This window comes from Sorex araneus, chromosome 6 (genome assembly GCF_027595985.1).
Source record: "Sorex araneus isolate mSorAra2 chromosome 6, mSorAra2.pri, whole genome shotgun sequence".
NCBI classification, from domain to species: domain Eukaryota; kingdom Metazoa; phylum Chordata; class Mammalia; order Eulipotyphla; family Soricidae; genus Sorex; species Sorex araneus.
Window position 1 is genome coordinate 166932694 of NC_073307.1, and position 25349 is coordinate 166958042.

General features: G+C 65.4%; 1 protein-coding gene across 2 annotated transcripts; it reads left to right on the top strand.

The window, feature by feature from the left end:
- Nucleotides 1-254: 254 nt before the first annotated feature.
- NADSYN1 (NAD synthetase 1) lies at nucleotides 255-23786 on the top strand. Of its 2 annotated transcripts, XM_055143987.1 has the most exons (21): nucleotides 255-472; nucleotides 1514-1574; nucleotides 3674-3790; nucleotides 4364-4417; nucleotides 4668-4757; nucleotides 7464-7515; nucleotides 8028-8116; nucleotides 8223-8340; nucleotides 8674-8805; nucleotides 9788-9862; nucleotides 10931-11055; nucleotides 11138-11186; nucleotides 12501-12603; nucleotides 12916-13084; nucleotides 13369-13504; nucleotides 14448-14554; nucleotides 17049-17180; nucleotides 18080-18149; nucleotides 19751-19879; nucleotides 20106-20282; nucleotides 21297-23786. In XM_055143987.1, the coding sequence occupies exons 1-21, from the start codon at nucleotides 388-390 to the stop codon at nucleotides 21345-21347; spliced, it is 2121 nt and encodes a 706-aa protein (XP_054999962.1). In that variant the 5' UTR covers nucleotides 255-387; the 3' UTR covers nucleotides 21348-23786. The 2 variants fall into 2 exon arrangements, with proteins under 2 accessions (XP_054999962.1, XP_054999963.1); XM_055143988.1 differs by lacking the exon at nucleotides 4364-4417.
- Nucleotides 23787-25349: the final 1563 nt, after the last annotated feature.

The following is a 25349-nucleotide window of genomic DNA, read 5'->3' on the forward strand; positions in this document are numbered from 1 at the left end:
TACCTCGGCTGCTGCAGGCCGCCGGGATACCTGGCCCCGCCCCGCCCGGTCGGCTCAAGGACGCCGCGGCGCGGGCAAAGAGCAGCGGCCGTGTGCAGAACCCGGAGGCTCCGGGCGCTCGTGCGCAGGCGCACCGGCGGCCGGGGCGGGGCCATCCCGGAGGGGGCGGGGCCTCGGGGCGGGGCCCGAGGGCGCGGCTCTGCGGGGCCAATCGGCGGCCCCTCTCGGCCGGCGGGGCGGGGCGACCGGGAAGGTGCGGCCCGCGGCTGCCCGCCTCGCTGGGACCCCGGTGCCCCGCTGCCCGCTGCCCGCCTCGCTGGGACCCCGGTGCCCACCGCCCGCCGCCCGCCGCCCGCTGCCGCCCTCCGCCCCCGCCCCGCGGCCAGGATGGGCCGGAAGGTGACCGTGGCCACTTGCGCGCTCAACCAGTGGGCACTGGACTTCGAGGGCAATTTGCAGAGGATTTTAAAGAGTGAGTCTGGGGTCGGCGGGTGCGCGCGGGGAGGGACAGCGGCGCGGACCCCGCTCGGGCCGGGCTCGGCTGGGCGGGTGACACACGCCCGCCCAGCCTGGCCCCGGAGAAACCTGTAGCCCAGGGTGTGGGGACAGATAAGATCCTGCGAGTGTCCACGCCCCCGTGAGTGCCTAGTGCCCGGCGGCGTGGGCGTGGGCGCGTGCGTTGCCAGGGACACTGTTCCGGCCGAGGGGGCGGGGTGAGGGCCGGGGCAACCTGGGGAGCTGCCCCGCCTGTCCGGAGGCGGAGTGGCCTCTGCTGCTGCCCAGCTCTGCCGTTGGGTGGCCGCTGGGTGGCCGCTGGAGTAGCAGACACTGGCTAGTTTGCACTAGGGTGGGACTGCTGCGGGTGTGACCCTCAGAGGCCGCCCTGAACCCCAGAGGTGGTCCCGTGGGGTGGTCCTAAGCCCAGAGGAGGTCCCCAAGGCTGGTCCTGACCCCCAGAGGAGGTCCCCAGGGCTGTTCCTGGCCCCGGAGGTGGCCTCCAAGGTGGCCTCCCAGCCAGAGTCAGACTCCTGCCAAGAGACCAGCCCCGTGTCTGACCTTCGTCCTTTTAATCGCTCAGGAACCCGCGTCCTTCTGTCCTTCCCTCCTGCCAGCTGCAGAGCTAACCCCGTGCTGGTGAGGGGTGGGCGCAGGGATCCCGCCTGCTGCTCCCTCCGCCCAGGCTGAGCTGCTGGACGGCATCAGGGCGGATGGGGTGGCGCCTCCCCAGGTGGCGCCTCTGCCTCCTGGGACCACCGGAGGGGAACCACGCGCTCCTGGCCCTGTGCGCGGGGCACCCCCCGGCCCTCCTTCTCCTCCCACAGACGGAAGCGGGGTTGCGGGTGGCCCTTGATGGCTGATTTGTTTGTTGGTTTGGGGGCCACACCTGGCGGTGCTTAGGGCTTAGTCTTGGCGTTGCACTCAGGGATCAGTCCTGGCTCGGGCTCGTGGTCTTGAACACGCTTCCGCTTGCCCGTGCAGGGCTGAGCCGGCGCCTCTTTCTCCCCTCACACAGGTATTGAAATCGCCAAACAGAGAGGGGCAAGGTACAGGCTTGGACCAGAGCTGGAAATATGGTAAGGATAGAGCCCCCACGGGGGTGTGTGTGGTGGGTGTGCGGGGAGGGGGCCGAGGCGCCAGCCTCGGTGGACACAGCCCCCCCCCGAAATCCAGAAGCCAGAGGAGCCTGATTAGTGCCAGGCACGAGGCCGGGGTCCCGAGACCCCTGGGGTGCCAGAGACGGGGGCTGACGGGCCCCTGTGCCCCCTCCCAGCTCTGCCGTGTCCAGTTTGGCCCGAAAGGGTCACGCCCAGCCCTCTGGGTGCCGCCAGGGGAGACCCAGAAAAGCGATTCGTCCACTGGCTTCTTGCCCCTTATCAGAAATAGCCCCCGCGGAGCGCCCCTGGCTCTGGTCTCGGCAGCCCCCGAACTCCTGGGCGTTCCGTTCCCACCGACCCAGGGCTCTGCCCTCTGTGCACGCACGGCCCCGCTCGCCCTCCAGCCCACCCTCTCCGAGGGGCTGATTTCTCGGCGTCGAGCCCCGACTTCTCAGGCCAGACTGCTGCCCCTGACGTCAGGGTGTGGGCTTCAGGCTGCCCAGGGCCGGGGAGTGCCCTCTGCCCTCTGCCCAGTGCTCTCTGTTCCGGAACTGCGGGGTGTTCTGTCTTCCTCCTCCGGCGGCCTGCGGTGGGCCTGGGTCCTGCCCGCCCCTCATCATAGTGTCCAGGCACGGGCTCGGCCCTCACTCACCCCTCCCTCTGTCCCAGTCTATCTCCCGCCACTGCGCTCCCCGCCTCCCCCGTCGCAGGGCCCGTCAGAGGGTATCACGGGTGGCCAGTGGTGGATCATAGTCAGGCGGGAATCGGAGCTGGCCTCTCTGCACGTATCCAGAGGGGAAACTGAGGCAGGAAGGAACCAAGCTTCTCCACTGAGCACAAGAGACTTCCGGTGTGTGCTGGGCAGGGGTCCCGCCCCCACCTCTGAGAGCGAGGGCCCGGGGGTCCTCCCCTGGCTGCCTGCATTTACTTATCTTTTGTTCTTGGACCCCTCCTGGTGATGCTCAGGGCCGACTCCGGGCTCTGTGCTCAGGGCTCAGCCCTGGTGCTCTTGGGGGGCCATATGGGCTGCCAAGGAGTGAACCTGGGTCAGGATTCGCGTTGGTCCAGGCCTGGGCCAAAACTGAAATATGGTGAGGACAGATACAGTCCCCTGGGTGTGTGTGTGACAGGGAGGAGTAAGGGGGAACGGATGAGGCCCTGTCTGCTCCTCCCGCCTTCCCCCTCCCCTAGTCTGGGGTCCCAGTCTGCCCCTCACGCCTCCCCTCTCTCCTGTCCAAGACCCTTCACTAGCCCCGTGCAGACCCTTTCCCCAGACAAGGTCCCGTTCACAGATCCTTGTTTGTCTTGCAGCCCACCCGGGTTTGATCTCCGGACTTCACAGGGGCCCCTGAGCGTGTCTGGCGTGATCCCGAGCACAGAGCCAGGAGTGGCCCTGAGCATCATGGGTGTGGCCCCCCAAACAAAAACCAGTGGCCTGAGCAGTAGCACAGTGGGTGGGGCACTTGCCCGCGCCGGCCTGGGTGTGACCCGCAGCGCCACACACAGTTCCTGAGCTTGCCAGGGCCCCTGTGTGCAGAGCCAGGAGCAAGTCCCGAGCACCACCAGGTGTGACCCAAAAGCCCAAAAGGAGGGGCTGGAGCGATAGCACAGCGGGGAGGGCGTTTGCCTTGCACGCGGCCGACCCGGGTTTGAATCCCAGCATCCCATATGGTCCCTTGAGCACCGCCAGGGATAATTCCTGAACACATGAGCCAGGATTGACTCCTGTGCATCGCCGGGTGTGACCCAAAAAGCAAAAACAAAACAAAACAAAACAAAAGCCCAAAAGGAAAACCAAGCCCCAAACACCCAAATCTTTTTGGTGTGAAAGGAAATGCGCAGTAGCTTGCAATGAAGATCAGAGGTGAGGGCTGATCTTTCTTCGTTTCCAGCCGCGGTTCTGACCTTGGCACCTCAGTGGGGCCCCCAGGAGCCTCTCAAGCCCCCGGCCAGAGAGAGGGCACGGTGGGCAGGGGACTCGCCTTGCAGGTGGCTCACCCGCGCCCGCGGGGCATCACACTGCTGGGGCGAGCCCCCTGGCCGCTCCTGCCTCAGCCCTCCCGCCCTTCCCTCCGCAGCGGCTACGGGTGCTGGGACCATTACTACGAGTCGGACACCCTCCTGCACTCCTTTCAGGTCCTCGCGGCCCTTCTGGAGGCCCCGGTCACGCAGGACATCATCTGTGACGTGGGGATGTGAGTGCCACCTGTGCGGGACAGGGCGGGCCCAGCGCCCCGCGTGGATGTGTGTGTGTGTGTGTGTGTGTGTGTGTGTGTGTGTGTGTGTGGTGGGGCGGGCTGTTCCGGGGACGCCTGTGCTTCCGTCTCACGGGGGGGCAGCTCCTTAAGAGTTTCTGTCTTAAGCAGCTCCCCAATTCCCCGATATGTGAGCACCCTCTGTGGGTGGACAGTGCGGGCCGCTGTCCTCGCTGACCCGGGCCTGGGCTGGCTGCCTCCTGCGTGCTTCCACGGTGCGGGGAGGGTCCGTGAGGTCCAGTGTAGGTGTTTGGGGACCCAGAGCGGCAGGCGTGTATGGTTCCTCTCCATGCACGGTCTCGGGGGACGTGGGTGTGATGTGGGTGTGGGGAGGGGGGGGCCTACGTAGGCCGGGAGGTGTCATGGGGGCGGCACTGGTGGAGTTGGCGCAGGGGTGGGGATGGCAGGCCTGTGGTTAGCTGCAGGGGTCAGTGGAAGAAGGCGGGTGGCACAGGGACCCGAGCCATGGGGAGTGCCCAGTGTGGGCGGGGCCCAGGACGCCTCTCTCTGCAGGCCCGTCATGCACCGGAACGTCCGCTACAACTGCAGGGTGATATTTCTCAACAGGTAGGTGGCCGGGGGCGCAGAGGGACCCGCCTGGCCCCTGGCGCCCGAGTCCCTGGGGGGCTTCTGGAAGCCCCAGGGCCTTAGTGAGGGGGTGCCTGTCTGCGTGGCTCAGCCTCACGGGCCCTGCCCCTGTAGGTACGAGGGGCTGTGGCTAGGGGCGCCCGCACATCAGGGGGTGGTGCAGACCCGGGCCCGGGTGGGGGGCTGGCCCGGCACCTGGTGGTCTCAGGAGCCCCGTTTCCGCTTGTAGGAAGATCCTGCTCATCAGACCCAAGATGGCCCTGGCCAACGAGGGCAACTACCGGGAGCTGCGCTGGTTCACCCCCTGGTCCCGGAGCAGGTGAGTCCCGCGTCCCGGGGCCGGGTCCGCTGAGGCACGGGGGCGTGGCCCAGCCCTGCCCTGTGGTCACGGAGCTCAAGGGCTCTGCATGGTCATGGGGTTTCTAAGTGCGGAGTCCTGTGCCTCAGGGCTTCCAGGATGCCCATGGGTAGGTGTTGTTGTGGGCACTGGAGGTGGATTGTGGCCGGGAGGCGTGCCGCTGTGTGCGGGGGCAGAGCCAGACCATGCAGGGTGGAGTACTCTCCTGTAGCCGGGAGGTGAAGCTTGGCTATGAAAGGGGAGGGGCGTCGCTCTGCGTGCTGGAGGTGGAGCCTGGGTGAGGGGGCGTTTCCCTGAGTGCTGTAGGCGGAGCCTGGATGAGGGGGTGTTGCCCTGAGTGCTGGAGGCGGAGCCTGGTCGAGGGGGCGTTTCTCTGAGTGCTGGAGGCGGAGCCTGGACGAGGGGGCGTTGCCCTGAGTGCTGTAGGCGGAGCCTGGTCGAGGGGGCGTTTCTCTGAGTGCTGGAGGCAGAGCCTGGACGAGGGGGCGTTGCCCTGAGTGCTGTAGGCGGAGCCTAGATGAGGGGGTATTGCCCTGAGTGCTGGAGGCGGGGCCAGGCCTAGTGGGCGTTCCCTGCATATTGGAGGTGGGGCCTGGCCGAGGGGGCGTTTCCCTGAGTTCTGGAGGCGGGGCCTTGCTGAGGGGGCGTTTCCCTGAGTGCTGGAGGCGGAGCCTGGGTGAGGGGGTGTTGCCCTGAGTTCTGGAGGCGGGGCCTGGCTAAGGGGCGTTTCCGTGAGTGCTGGAGGCGGAGCCTGGCCAAGGGGATGTGGCCCTGAGTGCTGGAGGCGGGGCCTGACCGAGGGGGCGTTTCCCTGTGTATTGGAGGTGGAGCTTGGCCGAGCTGATGCTGCTTTTATTGCGGAGTTTTGCCAAGGAAGAGGTGTTACCTGAAAGTTTGAGAGGCAGCCAGGTTTCTTCCGCATGTGGATCGACCTGGCTGCTGCCGGAAGTGTCAGCGTCCCCCACAGTTCACACAAGGTTCTTACCCGTTTGTTACTTGCCGCGTTGCTCGGGAGGATGTTTTCTATCTAACACGCGGTTCCATTGAACGCTTGTTGGTACAGTCAGCGTCAGGCCTCGCGCTGACTTTCACTTCACCTTCTTGGTCCTCCCGGTTTCTGTTCCCACAGCCCGGTCAGACTTGTTCTGCCCCTGGGATAGGCGGTACGTCCCCACCTGTGGTTTCCTGGAGTGAGTTACTCACGTTCCTGATTCCCGCCTGGCTCGGAGAGCTGGGCAGAGCCCGGTGGCAGGGCCGGGGGCCGCCCTGCGTTAGGGCGGTGGGCTGTGGCTGTGGGGTGGGTGGAGGGTGGGTGGGAGCCCCTTCTGGTGCATGCGTCTGTTCATAGTGGCAGAAACGCGGTGGCTTTGCCCGGTGACCCTGCAAGGGGGTGGGGAGGGGTCCTCAGCTGGGAATCGGCTCTCTCAGCCTTGCTCTGGCTCATCCCGCTCCGGGGCCGCCCTGCCTGCAGAGAACCTCTAGCAGCACATTGGTGAGCAGTTGATTTTTTTGTTTTTGTTTTTGTTTTTTGCTTTTTGGGTCACACCCAGCGATGCTCAGGGGTTACTCCTGGCTCTGCACTCAGGAATTACTCCTGGCGGTGCTTGGGGGACCATATGGGATGCCGGGGATCGAACCCGGGTCGGCCGTGTGCAAGGCAAACGCCCTACCCACTGTGCTATCGCTCCGGCCCCTTTTTTTTTTTTATTTCTATTTTTGGCCCTACCCGGGGATGCTCTTGGCTCCACACAGTGCTCAGGGGACCGTGCAGTGCAGGGGCTGACCCATGTGCAGTGAGCACTGGCTTGCTGGCCGAGGGGGCGTCACCCCGAGTGCTGGAGGCGGAGCCCTGTGCTGTTTCCCGCCCGCAGTCTGGGCTTTGGGGCAGCTCCTGTGACCATGTGACCGCGTGGCCGTGTGCGGGTGGGACGGCCTGGGCTTGGCCCGTGGGGAGGGGGCGGCACCCTCGTGCCCCGGCAGAAACAAAGCTGAGGTCTGGCCTTGGACAGCACCCGCCGCTGGTGTTCTGGAAGGGGTCGGCCTCCCGAGGGAAAGGCGCGGCGAGAGTCTGGAAGACAGACCGGGAACACCTTGTGGGCTCGGGACCCCAGAGGAATCTGGGGCAGAAGACACAGGCCAGGCCTCGAAAGGCTGGGTGATGCGGCCTTAGGGGAGCCATACCTGGCAGCGTGCCGGCCCGGGGCTGGGCGCCGTGCTGGAGTGTTGGCCCCGGGGCTGGGTGCTGTGCTGGAGTGTCGCAGTGCTGGCCCGTGGCTGAGCGCCTTGCCGGCAGCCTGGAAGCCGTGTTCGTGGGTGAATGATGGTGATAGTTACGGGCTTGGGCCAGGGCCCCGAGCCTGGCAGTGAGTTGCCGCTCCCATGCCCGGGAGTTACTGAGTTCTGACTCGTGGGGACACGGTGGTGTGGCCGCTGTGGCCTGCGTGTGTGGCCCAGGGTGCCGAGGGTCCCTTCCGAGCCCTGTGCGTGCAGAGAGGGGCTTGTCCACGCTTCCTGGGCCCCGGGGGCACGCCCCAGTCGGGACAGGGGTCCGGAGAACAGAGCCCAGGCACCGCACAGGGACCCGGGAGGGGTTGGGGCGCGAGGGGCGTGGTCTGGCGCCTGCTTGGGCTCCGCTGACCCCTGCTCCCGCCCGTGCGGTGCCCCCAGGCAGACAGAGGAGTACTTCCTCCCGCGCATGATCCAGGCCGTGACCCAGCAGGTGAGTGTCCGGGGACGCCCCGTGCAGAGTCACCTCCCGGAGGGGCTGCGGGCACCCAGGACCCTTCCGGGACAGAGGGACTCGAGTGTTGGAGCCAGCAGCGCAAGGAAAAGGGGAACACAGACGAGGGAGCACTGAAGCGTGAAGGGGGCGTCGGGAACGGGCAGGGCCGCGGCCCCCAGCCCAGCAGCGCTGTGTCCCGGCCCGGGGTGATGGCTGACCGTGAGGGGCCCGGCGGGCGCTGGTGACTGACCCCAACAGAGACCACAGTTGCAGTGGACACGGCCGGTGGGGCCAGCACTGACCATGGACAGGGAACTGCCCCGGCGGCCGAGGGCGCGGTCGAGGTCCTCGGTGACAGCTGGGTGTCCGGTCAGCGCCGGGCCCCGGCCAGGGGGTCCTCGTGCAGGCAGCAGGGTCCGGGCAGGGCCCCAGGCGGCCCCTTCTGGAGTGTGTGCATGACGCGGGGGCCTGGGCTGGGCCCCACGTCTCGGCCCCGTTGCCCGGCGCAGGAGACGGTGCCCTTCGGAGACGCCGTGCTGGCCACCCGCGACTCCTGCATCGGGAGCGAGGTCTGCGAGGAGCTGTGGACGCCGCACAGGTCAGCCGCCCGCCCGGGGCCAGTGGGAGGTCGGCCCGCCTGAGCCCTGGGGTCTCCATCCCGGGGCCCAGGGGACTCAGGGGCTCAGTTGGCCTCTTGACCGCAGCCCGCATGTGGACATGGGTCTGGACGGCGTGGAGATCTTCACCAACGCCTCGGGCAGCCACCACGTGCTGCGCAAGGCCCACGCCAGGGTGGAGCTGGTGACGGCCGCCACCGCCAAGGTGGGCGTGGGGGGAGGTGGGCGTGGGGAGGGGTGGGCGTGGGGGGATGTGGGCATGGGGGAGGTGGGCGTGGGGAGGGGCGAGTGGGGGAGGGGCGAGTATGGGTAGGGGCGAGTGGGGGAGGGGCGGGTATGGGGGGTGAGTGGGGGAGGGGCGAGTGGGGGAAGGGCAAGTATGGGGAAGGGCGTGTGGGGAGGGGCGAGTGGGGGAAGGGCGTGTGGGGGAGGGGCGAGTGGGGGAGGGGTGGGTGTCAGAGTGGGCCCTGGGAGTCCAGCCGGTGGTGGCTGGCTGAGTCCCCTCCCGGAGCCCATCCCGGCCCCCTCCCCCCTCCAGAACGGGGGCATCTACCTGCTGGCCAACCAGAAGGGCTGTGACGGGGACCGGCTCTACTACGACGGCTGCGCGCTGGTCGCCATCAACGGCCGCGTGTGTGCGCAGGGCGCCCAGTTCTCCCTGGACGACGTGGTAGGCACCCCCCGCCCTCTCCCGCGCCCCGGGCACGGCTGCTCCCCGCCCCGCGTGTGCGTGAGCCGCGTCCCTGAACCTGCTCTGCTCGGAGAGGAGTCCCGGCTCCCGCTGGGGCGCTGCCCTCAGGCCCGGCTGGTGCAGGGCAGGGCGGGGTCACGGGGTCACCCCCGTGACAAGGGCAGCCCGGCAGGCCAGGGCCGCACTAGGGCGCCGCCTCCCCGCTCACCGTCTCTCCAGTGCTCTCCCGCGGTGCTCCCTTCCCTCTGAGGGTAGCTTTCCTCGTGGGCACAGGGCGGCTGCAGTAGCGCCCGCCGTCTCACCCTGTAGTCACAGTCAGAGGCAGACGGGTGTGTGTATGTGTGTATGTGGTGTGTGTGTGGTGTGTACAGTGTATATGTGGTATGTGTGAGTGTGTATGTGGTGTGTGTGGCTTGTGTGTGCAGTGTGTATGTGTGTGGTATGTGAGTATGATGTGTGTGAGTGTGTATGAGAGTGTATGTGTGAGTGTGTGGTGTGAGAGTGTGAGTGGGAGTATGTGCATGATTGTGTGTGGTGTGCTTATGTGTGAGTGTGTAAAAGTGTATGTGGTGTGCATGTGTGTGGTGTGTGTGTTGTGTGTGTAGTGTGTGTAGTGTGAGTGAGTGTGAGTGTGTGTGGTGTATGATTGAATGTGTTTGTGTGTGTGTTGAGTGTGTGTTGAGTGTGTGGGTGTGAGTGTATGTGAGTGTGAGTGTGAGTATAGGTGAATGTGTGTGAGTGTGAGTGTGTGTGTGAGTGTGAGAGAGTGAGTGTGTGAATGAGTGTGTGAGTGTGTGTGAGTGTGTGTGTGTGAGTGAGTGTGTGTGTGTGTGTGTAGGCTGATGAGAGCTATGAGACACCCAGCACGCGGTGGTGCCCTGCAAGTGCCCAGCCCAGCGGTCCCGGGAGGGCTGAGAGTCGGGGGTGTGACCCGCCTCTCCCGCCGTCCCTGTCGCTGCAGGAGGTGCTCACGGCCACGCTGGACCTGGAGGACGTCAGGAGCTACCGGGCCGAGATCTCGTCCCGGGGCCTGGCGGTCAGTCCGGGAGACCCCGGGCTGTGGGAGTCTCGGGCGTGCGGGGGGCGAGGCGGAGGGTCCTCGCGTGTTCCTGGGACGCTGCACCCGCAGCCCGGCCCCCGCCGCCCCTCGCCTCCCCCGTCCCCAGCCCCGAGGCCTCGCGCCCCCGCCATCTGTCTGTCCTGGGCCTTTCCGCACACGGGCCCAGCCTCCGCGCCGTCCCGCACCCAGTGTCCCAGGGGCGCCCCTGCCCCGCCTGGGCGTCGGGCTCCGTCCCCCGGGGCCATGCCTGGGGCCTGCTCCTGCCTCGGGAACCAGGGGTGGCACGGGGGTGCCCTGGTGTTTGGGGCTGGGCTTGGGGGGTCTCCAGGCACTGCCGGGGCTGGGGGCCGTTCCCAGTGGCCTTAGCCAGAGGGTGGGCCGTGGCCCCACGCGGGGTGCAGCGTGCTGGGGTCACGGGGTCCCCCTCGGGGTGCAGCGTGCTGGGGTCACGGGGTCCCACTCGGGGTGCAGCGTGCTGGGGTCTCCGGGTGCTCCCCTTGTTCAAAGTCTCATCTCGGACCCTGGCAGCCTGGGGCCTGCAGGGCCGCCTCTGGGGTGTGTGGGGCCCCCAGAGCTTCACTGGGGTACGTGGGGGGCTGCAGGGCTTTGCTGGGGGCGTGGGGTTCGCAGAGCCCGCTCGGCTGCTCCGAGGCTCACAGCGCCCTGAGCCCCCCCACCCCCCTGAGGCCTCACAGCGCCCTGAGCCCCCCCGCCCCAGGCCTCACAGCGCCCTGAGCCCCCCCACCCCCCTGAGGCCTCACAGCGCCCTGAGCGCCCCCCTGGCCTCACAGCGCCCTGAGCCCCCCCCAGGCCTCACAGCGCCCTGAGCCCCCGCCCACCCCCCTGAGGCCTCACAGCGCCCTGAGTGCCCCCCAGGCCTCACAGCGCCCTGAGCCCCCCCCCAGGCCTCACAGCGCCCTGAGCCCCCCCCAGGCCTCACAGCGCCCTGAGCCCACCCCCAGGCCTCACAGCGCCCTGAGCCCACCCACCCCCCTGAGGCCTCACAGCGCCCTGAGCCCTGCCCCCCCCCCCCCGCCCGCACAGGCCAGCAGGGCAAGCCCGTACCCGCGGGTGAAGGTGGACTTCGCCCTCTCGAGCCACGACGACCTGCTGGTGCCGCTGTCGGAGCCCCTGGAGTGGCAGTACCACGGCGTGGGCGAGGAGATCAGGTGCGGGCTCAGTTTCCCCCCAGCCACCCGCCCCGTGAGGTGCCTGGCCAGCAGGGCCCCTGACCCCCGCTCTGCCCCCCAGCCTGGGCCCCGCGTGCTGGCTCTGGGACTTCCTGCGGCGCAGCCGGCAGGTAAGATTCTCGCCCTGCCCCGGCGTGGACGGTCAGCGAGTTGCTTCCTCCCGCCCTTCCCTGGGCTATGGTCGCCGTGGCCGGGGGTTGTGTGTTTCCCCGAGGGCCCGGCACTTCCTGGAGCCAGTTTCAGGCTGCACACCTGGTCTCACCCGTGCAAGGTGCGCTAACCACTGACCCACCTCCACGGCCCTGATTGCGCGCTCCCAGCCGAGGGTCGCACACGCGGGTGTAGTGTCACCCATGCCTGGCTGGAGTGCGGTAGAGATGGCCCTCTGGGGCGGGGGTCCAGGCAGCAGTACTGGGCTCGTGGGCGGCTCTGGGACCCCCACTCCCACCCCCCACGTTGCACTAGTCATACCATCAGCTCTTAGGTTTTGTAGACCCGAGAATCACAGGAGAGACACAGATTTGGGAAAAACAACCATTTTGGGGGTTGCTACCAACTTCTCGTTGATTTGCAGTTTTGTGGAGTTCTGGGAGTTTTGCTTCCCTGGTCTCGTGGGGGCTGGCATCTCCACCGTCACGGTGAAGTGGAGGCTCCGTCCCGAGTTGGACAGCAGCGGGGCAGCGGCCACGGCGAGGGCCAGGACTGCGCTCCTGCGCTGTCCCCGGTGGGGGCCGGGTGCTCTGAGCAGGGGGCGGGAGGGCCGAGGGGTGTCCCTGCGGGTCGGGCAGGGTGGGGGACAGGCAGGCCAGAGGCATGTATTCTCAGGCCTGCCGTGTGCCCGCACTGGCCACTGAGCCGTCCTGCCTGCTTGGCGGCGTCACCTCTGCACTCTGCCTGCTGGGCCTTGCTCCTGCCCGGGCTGGAGGGCGCCCAGTGTCCAGCTCTAACAGGGGGCCGGAGGGCGCCCAGCGTCCGGCTCTAACACGGGGCCGGAGGGCGCCCAGCGTCCGGCTCTAACACGGGGCCGGAGGGCGCCCAGCGTCCGGCTCTAACACGGGGCCGGAGGGCTCCCAGCGTCCGGCTCTAACACGGGGCGGGAGGGCTCCCAGAGTCCGGCTCTAACACGGGGCCAGAGGGCGCCCAGTGTCCGGCTCTGCCTGTGGGGTCCAGCGGGATGCTGGCCGGTGACTGAGTCGGACCCCATGTTCCTGACGTACTGTGGGGGTCCAGCCTCGGCCGCTGCCTCTGGGCACTGCGGGCGGCCCCCTGGTCAGTGCCGGGGGCATCGCTGCAGCAGCTCCGTCTGCGGGCAGGGGAGCTTCAGACATGGGGTGGGGCCTGTGGGTAGGGGATCCTCAGGCTGGGGACCTGTGGCGGGGTCCGGGCTGAGGTTCTGCCCCCCTCACCCCTGTGCTGCCTTCCAGGCGGGGTTCTTCCTGCCCCTGAGCGGGGGGCTGGACAGCGCGGCCACTGCCTGCCTCGTCTACTCCATGTGCCACCAGGTCTGCGAGGCCGTGCGCAGCGGAAGTAGGTGGCGTCTGTCTGGAAGGGGGGGTGCGGGCTGCAGGCGGGGGAGGGGGCGAGTGAGAGCGGGTTGGGGTTGGGGGCAGGACGGGTGCAGGGTCGAGGTGACCGAGGGGCATCGGGTCACCTGCGGGCGCCTGCGTAGGCGGCTCCGTGGTCCAGTTCGGAGCCCGCGCCTGGCCCTTCCCGCCGAGGCTGCACCCCTGCAGCACGGAGCCGGCTGTGCGGTGGGTGCGGGGCAGGGAGGGGCCGCGGGGGGCGGCGAGAGGCTCTGGCTCTGCAGGCGGCCGCTGCCCCCTGACTCGTGGCTTCCAGACCAGGACGTGCTGTCCGACGTCCGCGCCCTCGTGAGCCAGACGGACTACACCCCGCGGGACCCCCGGGAGCTGTGCGGCCGCCTGCTGACCACCTGCTACATGGCCAGCGAGAACTCGTCCGAGGAGACGCGTGCGCGGGCGGCCGAGCTGGCCCAGCAGATCGGGAGGTGCGTGGGCAGGGCCGGGGGCTGCCCAGTCTGAGTGGGAGGGGCCAGCTGGCTCCGCCCCCCCCGTGTGGGACAGGCGGGGCGGCTCTGGCTCGGGGGACTTGCCCCGAGGGAGCCTGGTCAGCGCGAGAAACCCCCGAGCGCCCCCCCCCCCCCCCGGCATCGGCACCCCCAGTGCCAGGGTGGGTGCAGGGCGCAGGGCCGGGCTGGCTCGGGCCCCTGGGCTGGGCGCGGGGTCGGGGGGGGGGGGGGTCCTGCTCACTCACCGCGGCCCCCTCTTGCAGCCACCACGTGGGCCTCAGCATCGAGCCAGCCGTGAAGGCCATCGTGGGCATCTTCAGCCTGGTGACGGGGACACACCCCAAGTTCTCGGTTCTGGGGGGCAGCAGCAGGGAAAACCTGGCTCTGCAGAACGTACAGGTGCGGCCCCACGGGGGCGTCCAGGGCGCCAGGGCTGGGGTGCATGGCCGGGGGTGCAGTGTCCGGGGCGGCAAGCCCCCTGCCCTGTTCACAGTTTCCCAGTGACGGCTGCATGTGTGTGGGCATGTTTGCCTGTGGCCATATGTGTTGAAGGGGCAGAGGGGCTCGCGGGGGCTGAGAGCGTCCAAGGTGAGAGCGTCCAACGCTCTGAGAGTGTGTGTGTGTGTGTGTGTGTGTGAGCTGTGGCCGAGGTGTGTGTGTGTGTGTGTGTGTGTGCGTGCATGCAGGAGTGTGAGAGGGGGGAGTCAGTGCTGTGCACATGTGTGATCTGAGTGTGACCGTGTGGTTGCCATGAGTGCGCAGGTGAGTGTGTGGGGGAGGATCTGAGGCGTGCAGGTGTGTGTTGTGCGCACATGTGCTCGGGTGTGAGCATGTGTGTGTGTGCCTGTGTGTGACCATGTGTGTGTGCACATGGGTGTGTGTACACATGGATGTGAGCGTGTGTGTGCATGTGTGTGAGCATGTGTGTGCATGAGTGTGAACGTGTGTGCGTGGGTGTGTGCATGTGTTGTGTGCATGTGTGTGTGTGCGTGTGAGGAGGTGTGAGTGCGTGGGTGTGAGTGTGTGTCTGTCTCGGGCTGCTCCAGTTCAGCCTCTGAGCCCTCCAGGACAGCCGAGGCCAGGCATGTCCCCCTGGCTGGCCTTGCAGTCCTGCGGCCCCTTGCTGGGCCCTTCTGGGCCAGTGGCCGCTGCTGGGCTCCTGGGGACAGTCTGGGAGCGGCCGCGGGCCCCCGACCTGCTCGCGTCCCTGGGCGCGGGAAGGGCCTCTCTGCGGGCCCGTGCCAGAGGGTCCTGCGGAGCCGTGCGGGGTGAGGGGGGCGCCTGCCCCCAGCGCTGCCCCCTGCTCCCGACCGCTCAGGGTGACCCTGCCCCTGTCGTCCAGGCCCGGGTCCGGATGGTCGTCGCCTACCTCTTTGCTCAGCTGAGCCTCTGGGCGCGGGGTCTGCCGGGCGGCCTGCTCGTGCTGGGCTCCGCCAACGTGGACGAGAGGTGCGTGCGGCCGGCCAGCAGGTGCAGCTGGGACTGCGGGTGTGGCCCTGAGCCCTGCGGGTGTAGCCCGACCTGTGGGTGTGGCCCTGATCCCTGCGGGTGTAGCCTGACTGCGGGTGTAGCCCTATCCCTGCGTGTGTAGCCCGACTTGTGGGTGTAGCCTGACCTGGGGTGTAGCCTGACCCATGGGTGTAGCCTGACCCATGGGTGTAGCCTGACCTGACGGTATAGCTCTGAACCCTGTAGGTGTAGCCTGATCTGCAGGTGTAGCCTGACCTACGGGCGCAGCCCTGATCCCTATGGGTGTGGCCTGACCCGTGGGTGTAGCCTGACCTGGGGTGTAGCCTGACCAGGGGTGTAGCCTGACCTGGGGTGTGGCCTGACCTGGGGTGTAGCCTGACCCGTGGGTGTAGCCTGACCTGGGGTGTAGCTTGACCTGGGGTGTGGCCTGACCTGGGGTGTAGCCTGACCCGTGGGTGTAGCCTGACCCGGGGTGTAGCCTGACCTGGGGTGTAGCCTGACCCGTGGGTGTAGCCTGACCTGGGGTGTGGCCTGACCAGGGGTGTAGCCTGACCTGGGGTGTAGCCTGACCAGGGGTGTAGCCTGACCTGGGGTGTAGCCTGACCAGGGGTGTAGCCTGACCTGGGGTGTAGCCTGACCTGGGGTGTGGCCTGACCTGGGGTGTAGCTCTGATCCCTGTAGGTGTAGCCTGATCTGCAGGTGTAGCCTGACCTATGGGCGCAGCCCTGATCCCTATGGGTGTAGCCTGACCCGTGGGTGTAGCCTGACCTGGGGTGTAGCCTGACCCCTGGGTGTAGCCTGACCTGGGGTGTGGCCTGACCTGGGGTGTAGCTCTGATCCCTGTAGGTGTAGCCTGATCTGCAGGTGTAGCCTGACCTACGGGCGCAGCCCTGATCCCTATGGGTGTAGCCTGACCCGTGGGTGTAGCCTGACCTGGGGTGTAGCCTGACCTGGGGTGTGGCCTGACCTGCGGTGTAGCCCTGATCCCTGCGGGTGTAGCCCTGATCCCTGCGGGTGTACCCTGGAGGAAGCAGGCCCCCTGTTCTCTGTCTGGTGTTGGTGAGAAGCGGTTGGCTGTTCCCTACACCCCGTTGTGGCATTTGCCTCCTGTGCTGTCCGGTTCCTGCATTTCCTGTGACCGGCAGGAGGACGGTGTCCGCTCGGCCCCGCTTCATCGTCCTTCCTTCTCTGACTCCCCCTCTCCACCCCCCCTCACTTCCTCCCTAGCGGCTTCCGCCTCCAGACCAGGCAGTTCAGTCTTGATCTAGGCTGGAAGTTCTCTTTCTCACATGGCTCCTTATTAAGGGACAATTCGGGGTGTCTCCCGTGTTTGCCAGACCCCCGTAGGGAGCTGCAGGGACCCCTTTACCAGCCTCGTTTCCATTACCTGCCTGAGCCCCTGCTCCAGGCGGAGCTTCTCTGCACTGTTCTAAGCTGCTTCTTGGCTAGGTTTAAAATTCTGTAATTGTTATGCAGTCCTCTGTCATCTCATATCACTCTACCCAGCTGTGCTTCTGTCTAACCTGTTACCACCTCTGTCCATCATCCACCCACCGTTCATTCACCTGTTTATCCCACACCACCATTCATCCGGTATCCATCCATCCATCCATCCATCCATCCATCCATCCATCCATCCATCCACCCACCACCCATCCATCCACCCACCACCCATCCATCCACCCATCCATCCATCCACCCACCCATCCATCCATCTACCCATCCACCCATCCATCTACCCATCCACCAATCCACCCATCCACCCATCCACCCATCCATTCATCCATCCACCCATCCATCCATCCATCCACCCACCCATCCATCCACTCATCCATCCATCCATCCATCCATCCACCCACCATCCATCCATCCATCCATCCACCCACCATCCACCCATCCATCCATCTATCCACCCTCATCTACCACCCATTCAACCACCCACCACCCACTCACCCATCTGTCCATTTACTCACACACCAGTCAGTGTTTGTTCACCTCACCAGCCAGTTTCCGTCCGTCTGTCCCCCCGTGTCCTTGTGCTGACCATCTGGCCCCTTTCCCTCTTCTCAGGTCTCTGTGGTGCCCGTTGGGGTCCCGCAGCCTTCAGGACCATGCCCCCTGTAGCTAGAGACGGGTATCTTGAGACGCTGGGGGTCTCCGGGTGCTGGTGCTGACCAGTGTGGCTGGGGTTCAGGCTCTGTCCACACTGTGGCACACCGCTGGCGTGGCCTCGCCTTGCATGGCCTCTCCCTGCCTGAGGACCCCGCGACCCCCGTCTGTCCTGACCCAGGGCCCTCCTGGGTGGGGCCCTCCTGCCACGGCCCCCCAGACATCCCTGTGCCCCTCGGCAGGGCCTGGTTCCTGGCTGCCCCGGGGAGTCGAGTGCTCAGGGCCGGGGCGGGTGTCCCTCTCAGGGAGTCTGCGGCCACTTGGATCTGCGGCCCGGAAACCGCGTGTCCCCCTGTCCCCGCAGTCTCCTGGGCTACCTGACCAAGTACGACTGCTCCAGCGCCGACATCAACCCCATCGGCGGCATCAGCAAGACGGACCTGCGGACCTTCATGCGCTTCTGCGCCGAGCGGTTCCCGCTGCCCGCCCTGCACAGGTGAGGGCGCCCGCCCGGCCCTGCCGCACCCCCGCAGGCCCGGCCTCGTCCACCCTCTCTCAGGCCCCGACTCCTGGGGGAGGCAACCTGCCGCCGGGCCCTGGCCGGGCCTCCTTCCCGTCCCACAGGGCAGGGCCAGGAGACGCTGCTATTGTGGGGGAGAGGGGCACACCCGGCGGTGCTCAGGGAGCCTCTCCCGGCAGTGCTCGGGGCTTTCTCCTCAGGGAACCTCTCCCGACAGTGCTCAGGGAACCTCTCCCGGCAGTGCTCAGGGCTTCCTCCTCCTCCTCAGGGAACTCTCCCGGCGGTGCTCGGGGCTTCCTCCTCCTCCTCAGGGAACCTCTCCCGGCAGTGCTCGGGGCTTCCTCCTCAGGGAACCTCTCCCGGCAGTGCTCGGGGCTGCCTCCTCAGGGAACCTCTCCCGGCAGTGCTCGGGGCTTCCTCCTCAGGGAACCTCTCCCGGCGGTGCTCGGGGCTGCCTCCTCAGGGAACCTCTCCCGACAGTGCTCAGGGCTGCCTCCTCAGGGAGCCTCTCCCGACAGTGCTCAGGGCTTCCTTCTCAGGGAGCCTCTCCCGGCGGTGCTCAGGGCTTCCTTCTCAGGGAACCTCTCCCGGCAGTGCTCGGGGCTGCCTCCTCAGGGAACCTCTCCCGACAGTGCTCAGGGCTTCCTCCTCAGGGAACCTCTCCCGGCGGTGCTCGGGGGCCACACGCGATGCCAGGATTGAGCCTGTGCTGGCCGCATGCGAGGCACGCGCCCTCCACACCTGGGCTGGACGCTGCCTGCGCACCTGGGTCAGTGGTGGGGGCCGGCCTGTGCGGAACGGCCAGTGCGGGGCGCTGCCCTCGGAGCTGTGGCACGTTCGCCACCGTCCTGACCGACCCCGTATCTTGGCCGCAGGATCCTGGCCGCTCCGGCCACGGCAGAGCTGGAGCCCTTGGCCAACGGGCAGGTGTCCCAGACGGATGAGGTAACGTGGGCTGGGTCTTGGCCGTGATCCCTGTCCCTGCGCCTGGACCCGCCTCCCCACCCCGAGGAGTGGTGCCCGGGTGCCCGGTGCCCCCTCTGGGCCTGGCAGCTGGCCTCAGCGCCAGCGCGCCCATTTCTGGCGTACAGATCCAGCCCCTCTGGGCGTGGGGCCCGCTGGCTGCGCCCTGCAGGCCCTCGGTGGCCGGGCGGGGCAGCTGCAGCATCCCGGGCGCCGTGGACGGTGTCTGAGGCGCTCTTGGGCGCCGTGGCCGTGACCCCGGGAGCTCAGGGCACCAGCCCCCCTCCCACCACGTCCTTGAGCCACAGAGGTGTGCTCCTGTGTCCTCTGTCTGGGTCCTGGGGTTGGCTCCTGGGTGGGCTGCAACTCCGTCCTCCTGCAGAGGGTGTCCAGGTGGTCGTGGTCGCTGGCCGCAGGGGGTCTCGCCTCCCCACGGGGGGCGGGTCTGTCTGGACTTGGCCCTTCCGTCTGCACGTCTGTGCTGTCTGCAGCCCCGAATGGGGCATGGGTCCTCCCGTGGGTTCCTTTCCGGCATCGCTGTAGCCTTCCTGGGCCCCTCAGGTTTCCAGGCGGGTTTGGCCGCAAGGGCATCCTTTTCTTCCCCTGGGCCTGACACGGACCCTGGCTTTGACTTTGTTTTGGTTCTTGGGCTCTACCTGGTGGTGCTCTGGGGAATATTCCTGGCTCTGCACTCGGGGATCACCCCTGGCCGGGATGGAACCCGGGTTGGCAGGGCTCAGGGCAAGCCCCCTCCCCGCCGTGCTGTCGCTCCAGCCCCCCACTTGAGATCTTAACTCAGTGGCTTTGCAGACTCTTGTTTTCCACGCAAACTGAGATCTGGTTTTCAGTCGGGAGCTCTGCGGCAGTGCTGGTGGGTGGGCTGTGGGCCCCCGGGGCCGCGGTGCAGGGCGTGGTGCAGGGAACCTAGCCGGTAAGTTTTACAAACCGCGGTGCCTAAGAGAATGGGAAAGAGCACTGAGTGCCCGGGTGGGGAGGTAGTACAGGCTGAGGCACCGGCTACAAGCAGCAGACCGTGGTGTGATCCCGACACCTCGCAGGGCGCCTCCAGCCCCGCCAGGAATGATCCCTGAGCACGGCCAGATGTGTCCCCCACCCCCTTAAAGAAAACCTGGAGAAAATAAGGGCCTTTATAGTGTGTAGGGGAGATACCCCACCAGCACTCAAAAAAACCAAAATTAAAAAATAGTGACAAGCAGAGCACCCAGATTTGGGGGGGCCACAGACAGGGGTGCGCCCTTAGTGGGGGGCAGCTCATTGCCCCAACCCAGACGCCTGGTTCCATGCACTTCGCTGTAGCCCTGCCCACTCCCCATGGCCCCGCCCATGCCCCGTGGCCCCGCCTATGGCCCCGCCTATGCCCCGCCCATGCTTTATAGCCCCACCCACTCCTCATGGCCCCACCCACTCCCAACAACGCCAATGTCCCGTAGCCCCTCCCAGTCCATATGATCCCGCCCATCACCCATGGCCCCGCCCACTACCGGCGGCCCCGCCCACGCCCACGCCCCTGCCCAGCGTACTAAGCCCAGTCACCGAGCGTGGCCGCGTGCCGCTGTCCGCAGGAGGACATGGGCATGACGTACGAGGAGCTGTCGGTGTTCGGGAGGCTCAGGAAGGTGGCCAAGGCGGGTCCCTACAGCATGTTCTGCAAACTCCTCACCCTGTGGAGGGACACGTGCTCCCCGCGCCAGGTACCGGGCGGGTGGCCGCCAGGGGCGGGCGGGGTCCGTGGGGCTGCTGGGGGGCGGCCGCGGGCGTGCAGGGACCCTCCGTGTCTGTGCCGGTGGTCAGGCGCAGCCCGGTGGCCGGCCACTGTGCCTTCCCAGGCCTCCTGGGCTCCCCTGGCCGCGCCCCGCGGGGCCCCGACAGCCCCCTGGGGGCCTGCGGTCGGGCCCTGATGCCCGCGGCTCCCCGCAGGTGGCCGACAAAGTGATGCGGTTTTTCGGCAAGTACTCGGCCAACAGGCACAAGATGACCACGCTGACCCCCGCCTACCACGCCGAGAGCTACAGCCCCGATGACCACCGCTTCGACCTGCGCCCCTTCCTCTACCGCCCGGGCTGGCCCTGGCAGGCCCGCTGCATCGAGCAGCAGGTGAGAGCGCCTGCGCACAGGCCAGCGCTGGGGGCGGCTGCCCAGCGCTTGTGGTCACTGCCCAGCACTCTGTGGCCACATGCCCAGCACTCACGGTCAGTCTGTCCAGCACACGACTACTTTGTTCATTACCTATACTACTCTGTCCAGCATTCGCGGTCACTAACCTGACACTCAGGTCATAGTCCAGCACCAGCGGTCACTCCATCCAGCACTTCTGGGCATTTTGTCCAGCACCAAGATCACTCATTCGGCATTCAGAGTCATCACCTTGGAATCACTCTATCCAGCACTTGCGGTCTCTCCATCTAGTCCTTGCAGTTACCCCGTCCAGCACTGTGGTCATTCCAGCACTCGCGTTCCCTGTGTCCAGCTCGTGGTCACCCTGCACTCGGGGTCACTCAAGCACTTGGCAGTCACTCCGCCAGCACTTACGGCCGCGCTGACCGGGGACACTGGCCCTCCTTTCCTCTTGCCTTGTTGCTGGGGACGTGACACAGATTGGGGCAGGGCTCAGCGGGTGCTGCTCTGGCCGCTGGTTCTGGGCCCGAGGGAACGGGCAGAGCAGCTGGACACGCTGCACACGGTCCCTGCTCGGACACGAGGCTCAGGCGACCCTCATCCCCCGACCTCCCCGTCTCCTTTCTCTGCACCGAGACCAGCCCCACCCTGCCTGCAGGGCCTGCAGATACGGCGAGGGGCACCCCCCAGCCCGGCCGGGTACCCCCGCTCTGCCAGGCAGGGGACAGTCCAGCCCTGAGCACCCCACCCTGGTCAGACACTCCCAGCTCTGCCAGGCAGTGGACAGTCCCACCCTCCCCCCACCTCCCTGTCAGAGCCCGAAGTCAGGGCGGCATCGCAGTGCCCAGGACGTGCAGATGGTGTGGAAGATGCCGGAAATGAGGCGTGTCACCTGCTGTGTCGCCTCATGCCCCCCTCCCCCCTCCCCGTGTCCTCCCGTCCTGACCCTTAGATCCGACCCGCTGACCCACTTGCACATGACCTTCCTTCCAGGTCCTCCGGCTGGAGCGAGGCGAGCAGCAGGAGGTGGATGGCGTGCACTGAGGGGGCCCGTGAGGGGACGCCCCCCCCGGAGCGGAGACTCCGCCTGCCCAGCCCCCCCGGGGAGAAGCCCCCGTCAGCCCTGCCCGCGTGCCGGGAGCCGCAGTAAAGGCGCGATTCCTCTCGGGGACATTTCTCACGCTGTCCAGGGGGCCCCGGCCAGGCCCCCTGCCCACCTCTCAGAGGCCTCAGAGCCCGAGGGCCAGCGACCAGCCTCGCCCTGTGGGCGGGACAGCCCTCTGGGGTCTGGGATGGGCCGTCGCTGCCCCCGTCTCTGGCTCGACCCACGGCCCCGCAGAGCAGGGACACGGGGGCTGGGGGGTCTGGGTGAGGGTCCTCCTGGCCCCGGCAGATGGACCCTGCCCCGACCCCACGTCCTGTGCCTCTCCCGCGGTGCCCGAGGGCTGGTCCCTGCCCCCTGGGCCTCAGGCTGTCCCCTTCCTTGAAGTCCTCCTCGCCGGATATTCCTAGTATTTGAGGATATCATTTGATCTAAGAGAAAATGCCGGAAAGTGAAACTCAGTGAAAATTCTACCGAGTTCTCTGCCTCGCTGACCTCCTGGCACGCTCTCTGCGTGCGTCACGCCCCACTCACGGCGGCTCGTGGGGCTGCTAGGGCTGTTTTCAGCACACACACAAGCACACACGGCCCTCTCAGGTGCACGGTAATGACCGCTGGCCCCGAGGAGAACGCCCCACACGTGTCACAGAAGGGACCCCGCATGCCGCTGTGACGCCCCAGCTGCGAGGGAGGGAGGCGTGCCCCGACACTGGTTATCACTCAGTGGGCTGAGGGGATCTTGGCTACCGTGGGTGCTAGTTCAGCGTTACCATTTATCACAAAAATACCTCTTATTTGTTTATTTGTTTATTGTTGAATCACCGTGCGGTACGTAGCTATGAAGCTGTTCTTGGCCGGTGTCAGGCATCCGGGGTTCCGACACCCACAAGCACACAAAAGTACCTTTAACTCAACTTTGCTTCACACGTCCCCGTCCCAGCCTCCCCTGGGCAGCAGCAAAGCTGTGTGTCCCCCCCCCCCCCAGCAGAGCCGCAGGACACGGCTCCTCCAGCTGCCCCAGGGCCCCCGCGTGGTCTCGGCACTGATAGACGGGGAGGCGGGCACGGAGCACATGTGGCTTACGCGTGTGAGGCGTCTGCGGGCGGCCCACGGTCCTGCCTCCTCCCGAGAATTCTGTCCCAGGGACGCTATAGACTGAGGAGTCTGGAACAGTGAATTCATTGACGGGAAGTGCCGCCCCTCCGGACTGCTGCAAGAGACAGTGCCGTGGAGCATCAGAGACACGGCAGGGGGCTGGGGGGATCTGTTGGTGGTGGGGCGAGGGCCTTGCGTGCCGCCAACATGACTTCGATCCCCGGCATCCCATATGGTTCCCTGAGCACCGCCGCCGGGTGTGACCCCCAAACAAAAACAAATGAGAAAAAAAATTCTGAAGGTGACAAGAAGAGAGAAAAATAAGTGTTTCGTTTCGCTCACAATAAAGTGTCCTCAGCGTGTTTGCGTGGGTCTTAGCCGCCAGAGGCGCCGCCGCCGTCTGGGATAGTCTGGGATAGGGCGTGCAGCGTCAGCAGCGGTCTTGTGTTTGTTCAACTCTGTTCCCGCACTTTTTTCTTTTTTTTTTTTTTTTTGCTTTTTGGGTCATACCCAGCGATGCTCAGGGGTTACTCCTGGCTCTGCACTCAGGAATTACTCCTGGCAGTGCTTGGGGGACCATATGGGATGCTGGGAATCGAACCCAGGTCGGCTGCGTGCAAGGCAAATGCCCTACCCGCTGTGCTATCGCTCCGGCCCCTGTTCCTGCACTTTTATGTGTCCAGTTTTGTAAGAGTCCTTCAACTTTGTCCCTAGGTTTCTGATGTGTATTGAGACTCTAAGGCTTCTTCAAACCAGAGTATTAGAGCGACTCTGAAGACACAATTTAAAAATCTCCTTGTCTCAACCTGTAACAACACGTTAGTGATGTCATACACAGGGGTTTAATGGCTCCTAGGTGAGATGTAGCAATTTTCACACACTTTCCTATAAGGAAACCTTTTTGAGCATTTTTTTTTCTTTTCGGGTCACACCCGGCGATGCACAGGGCTTACTCCTGGCTCTGCACTCAGGAATTACTCCTGGTGGTGCTGGGGGACCATACGGGATGCTGGGAATCAAACCCGGGTTGACCGCGTGCAAGGCAAACGCCCTACCCACTGTGCTATCGCTCCAGCTCCCTTTTTGAGCATTTTTTTTTCGTGGATTATTCGTAACAAGTAGTACAAGATAAACTAGCATCTGCCTTTGGGGCAGGCTTGGGTGATAGTGGAAAAATTGGAAATAATGGTGGTGGGGAGGTATAATGGTGGTCAGATCAGTGTTGAAATACTGAGTGGAATAAATTATTGTGAACAACTTTATGAAAATAAAATAAAGAAGTAAATCTTGTAATAGTGTGATCAAAGTTTCTCTCCATCAAATACTGTCCTGAACCTTCTATATGACCCTTGACATTGATTCTGTCCTATAACTTTCCTTCAAACTCAAACCAGTTTTGGTTTTTTTTTTTTCTTTTTAGGGTCACACCCAGCAATGCACAGGGGTTACTCCAGGCTCTGCACTCAGGAATTACTCCTGGCAGTGCTCAGGGGACCATATGGGATGCTGGGAATCGAACCCGGGTTGGCCGTGCGCAAGGCAAACACCCTACCCGCTGTGCTATCGCTCTAGCCCCAAAGTCAAACCAGTTTTACTTCGATATAAATTTCTTTCTCTTTCAGCATCTCCTTCCATTACCTGCCTTGCTTTAAATGCATCTAGACTTACAGTCACATTTTATAGGCTTAATCTCCTGTGTTTGCAAACTCAGTACAACTAGATTTTCCTGAGAGATTTGGAAACTGGATGCTAATCATTCTGTAAGTGACAGTACTTTCCACGACACGAATGCACCACCCAGGCTGAATGTATACATAGACTCGTAGGAGACAGTAATCGATCAGAATAGCCGAGGAACTCCTGCAACTCCTCCTATGAATACGTTCTCCTCCTGCAGGCTGAAATCTCTCCTTCAATTCTGATCCTGGGGCTCCTCATCTCGCACAAGTATGAAACACGGATTATCACAAAACATTACTGACTGTGTAATCTCCGGGCAGCGAGGGAGAGTCCCGCGGCGGCTCTCTTTCTGGCCATCCGCGTTCGGTGGACTCGGGCCACTCCCCCACCCGGGACGGCCGATGCTGTGGGTGGACAAAGGAGGAAGCGAGGTCCGAGCTGGTTGGATGCTGAGTGACACGCCCGTGGCCGTCAGCAGTGACCGTTTCTCGGGGGTCGGGCCTCGGGCTCCCCTGGGCCTGGCTGGAGAATCAAGGAGGGAGTCTCGGGGGTCGACCAGAGTGCAGGGGCCCGGGGAGGTGGGTGATGGGGCCCCCCGCCGAGCCCGGGAGAAGGGGAGTGCAGGGTTCAGCCTCGTCTGGCTTGGCGTGACCTGCCAGGCTCCGGCTCGGACCCACTTTTCTCCTCAGCTGTGTCTGACAGAGGCTGCGGCTTCCTGGTGCTCGGGGAGCCCGGGAGTGTCTGTGGCCGTGGGGTCCCCGGGGTCTCCAGAGTGTGGCCAGAGGGACGTCCCGGGGCTCAGTGTGGCCAGATGCCGACCGCAGGCTGAGGGTCGGCTGCTGGGCTGGTCCCCGGGTCCCTCCTGCCCTTATATCCTTCACCACGTGGGCTGACTCAGGAGGCTCTCAGGGACCAGGGTGGGTCCTCCTGGATGCTTCTGGAAGTGACCAGAGGAGAGTGCTCGTCTCTGCAGCTTAAGTGCAGGAAGCCCAGGACTGAGCCCTCCTGAGAAACGCCAGCCCAAGGCCCGAGCATTAGAGAAGGGTGGGGAAGGCACTGGACTCCACCGTCAGTAATTCTCTTAATTCAATATTTATGAATTTGTATATGTGATTGCATAACTTTGTCTTCATACATTTAGAGCACTCTAAAACCTTATTATCACAAAA

What these genes read in the sequence shown, in the direction of transcription:
- NADSYN1 (XM_055143987.1), top strand. Translation starts at nt 388, where the DNA reads ATGGGCCGGAAGGTGACCGTGGCCACTTGCGCGCTCAACCAGTGGGCA. An exon ending in AGTTCTCCCTGGACGACGTG is followed by an intron (nt 8,806 to 9,787) that starts GTAGGCACCCCC and finishes CTGTCGCTGCAG; the next exon opens with GAGGTGCTCACGGCCACGCT. An exon ending in CCCGCTGCATCGAGCAGCAG is followed by an intron (nt 20,283 to 21,296) that starts GTGAGAGCGCCT and finishes CCTTCCTTCCAG; the next exon opens with GTCCTCCGGCTGGAGCGAGG.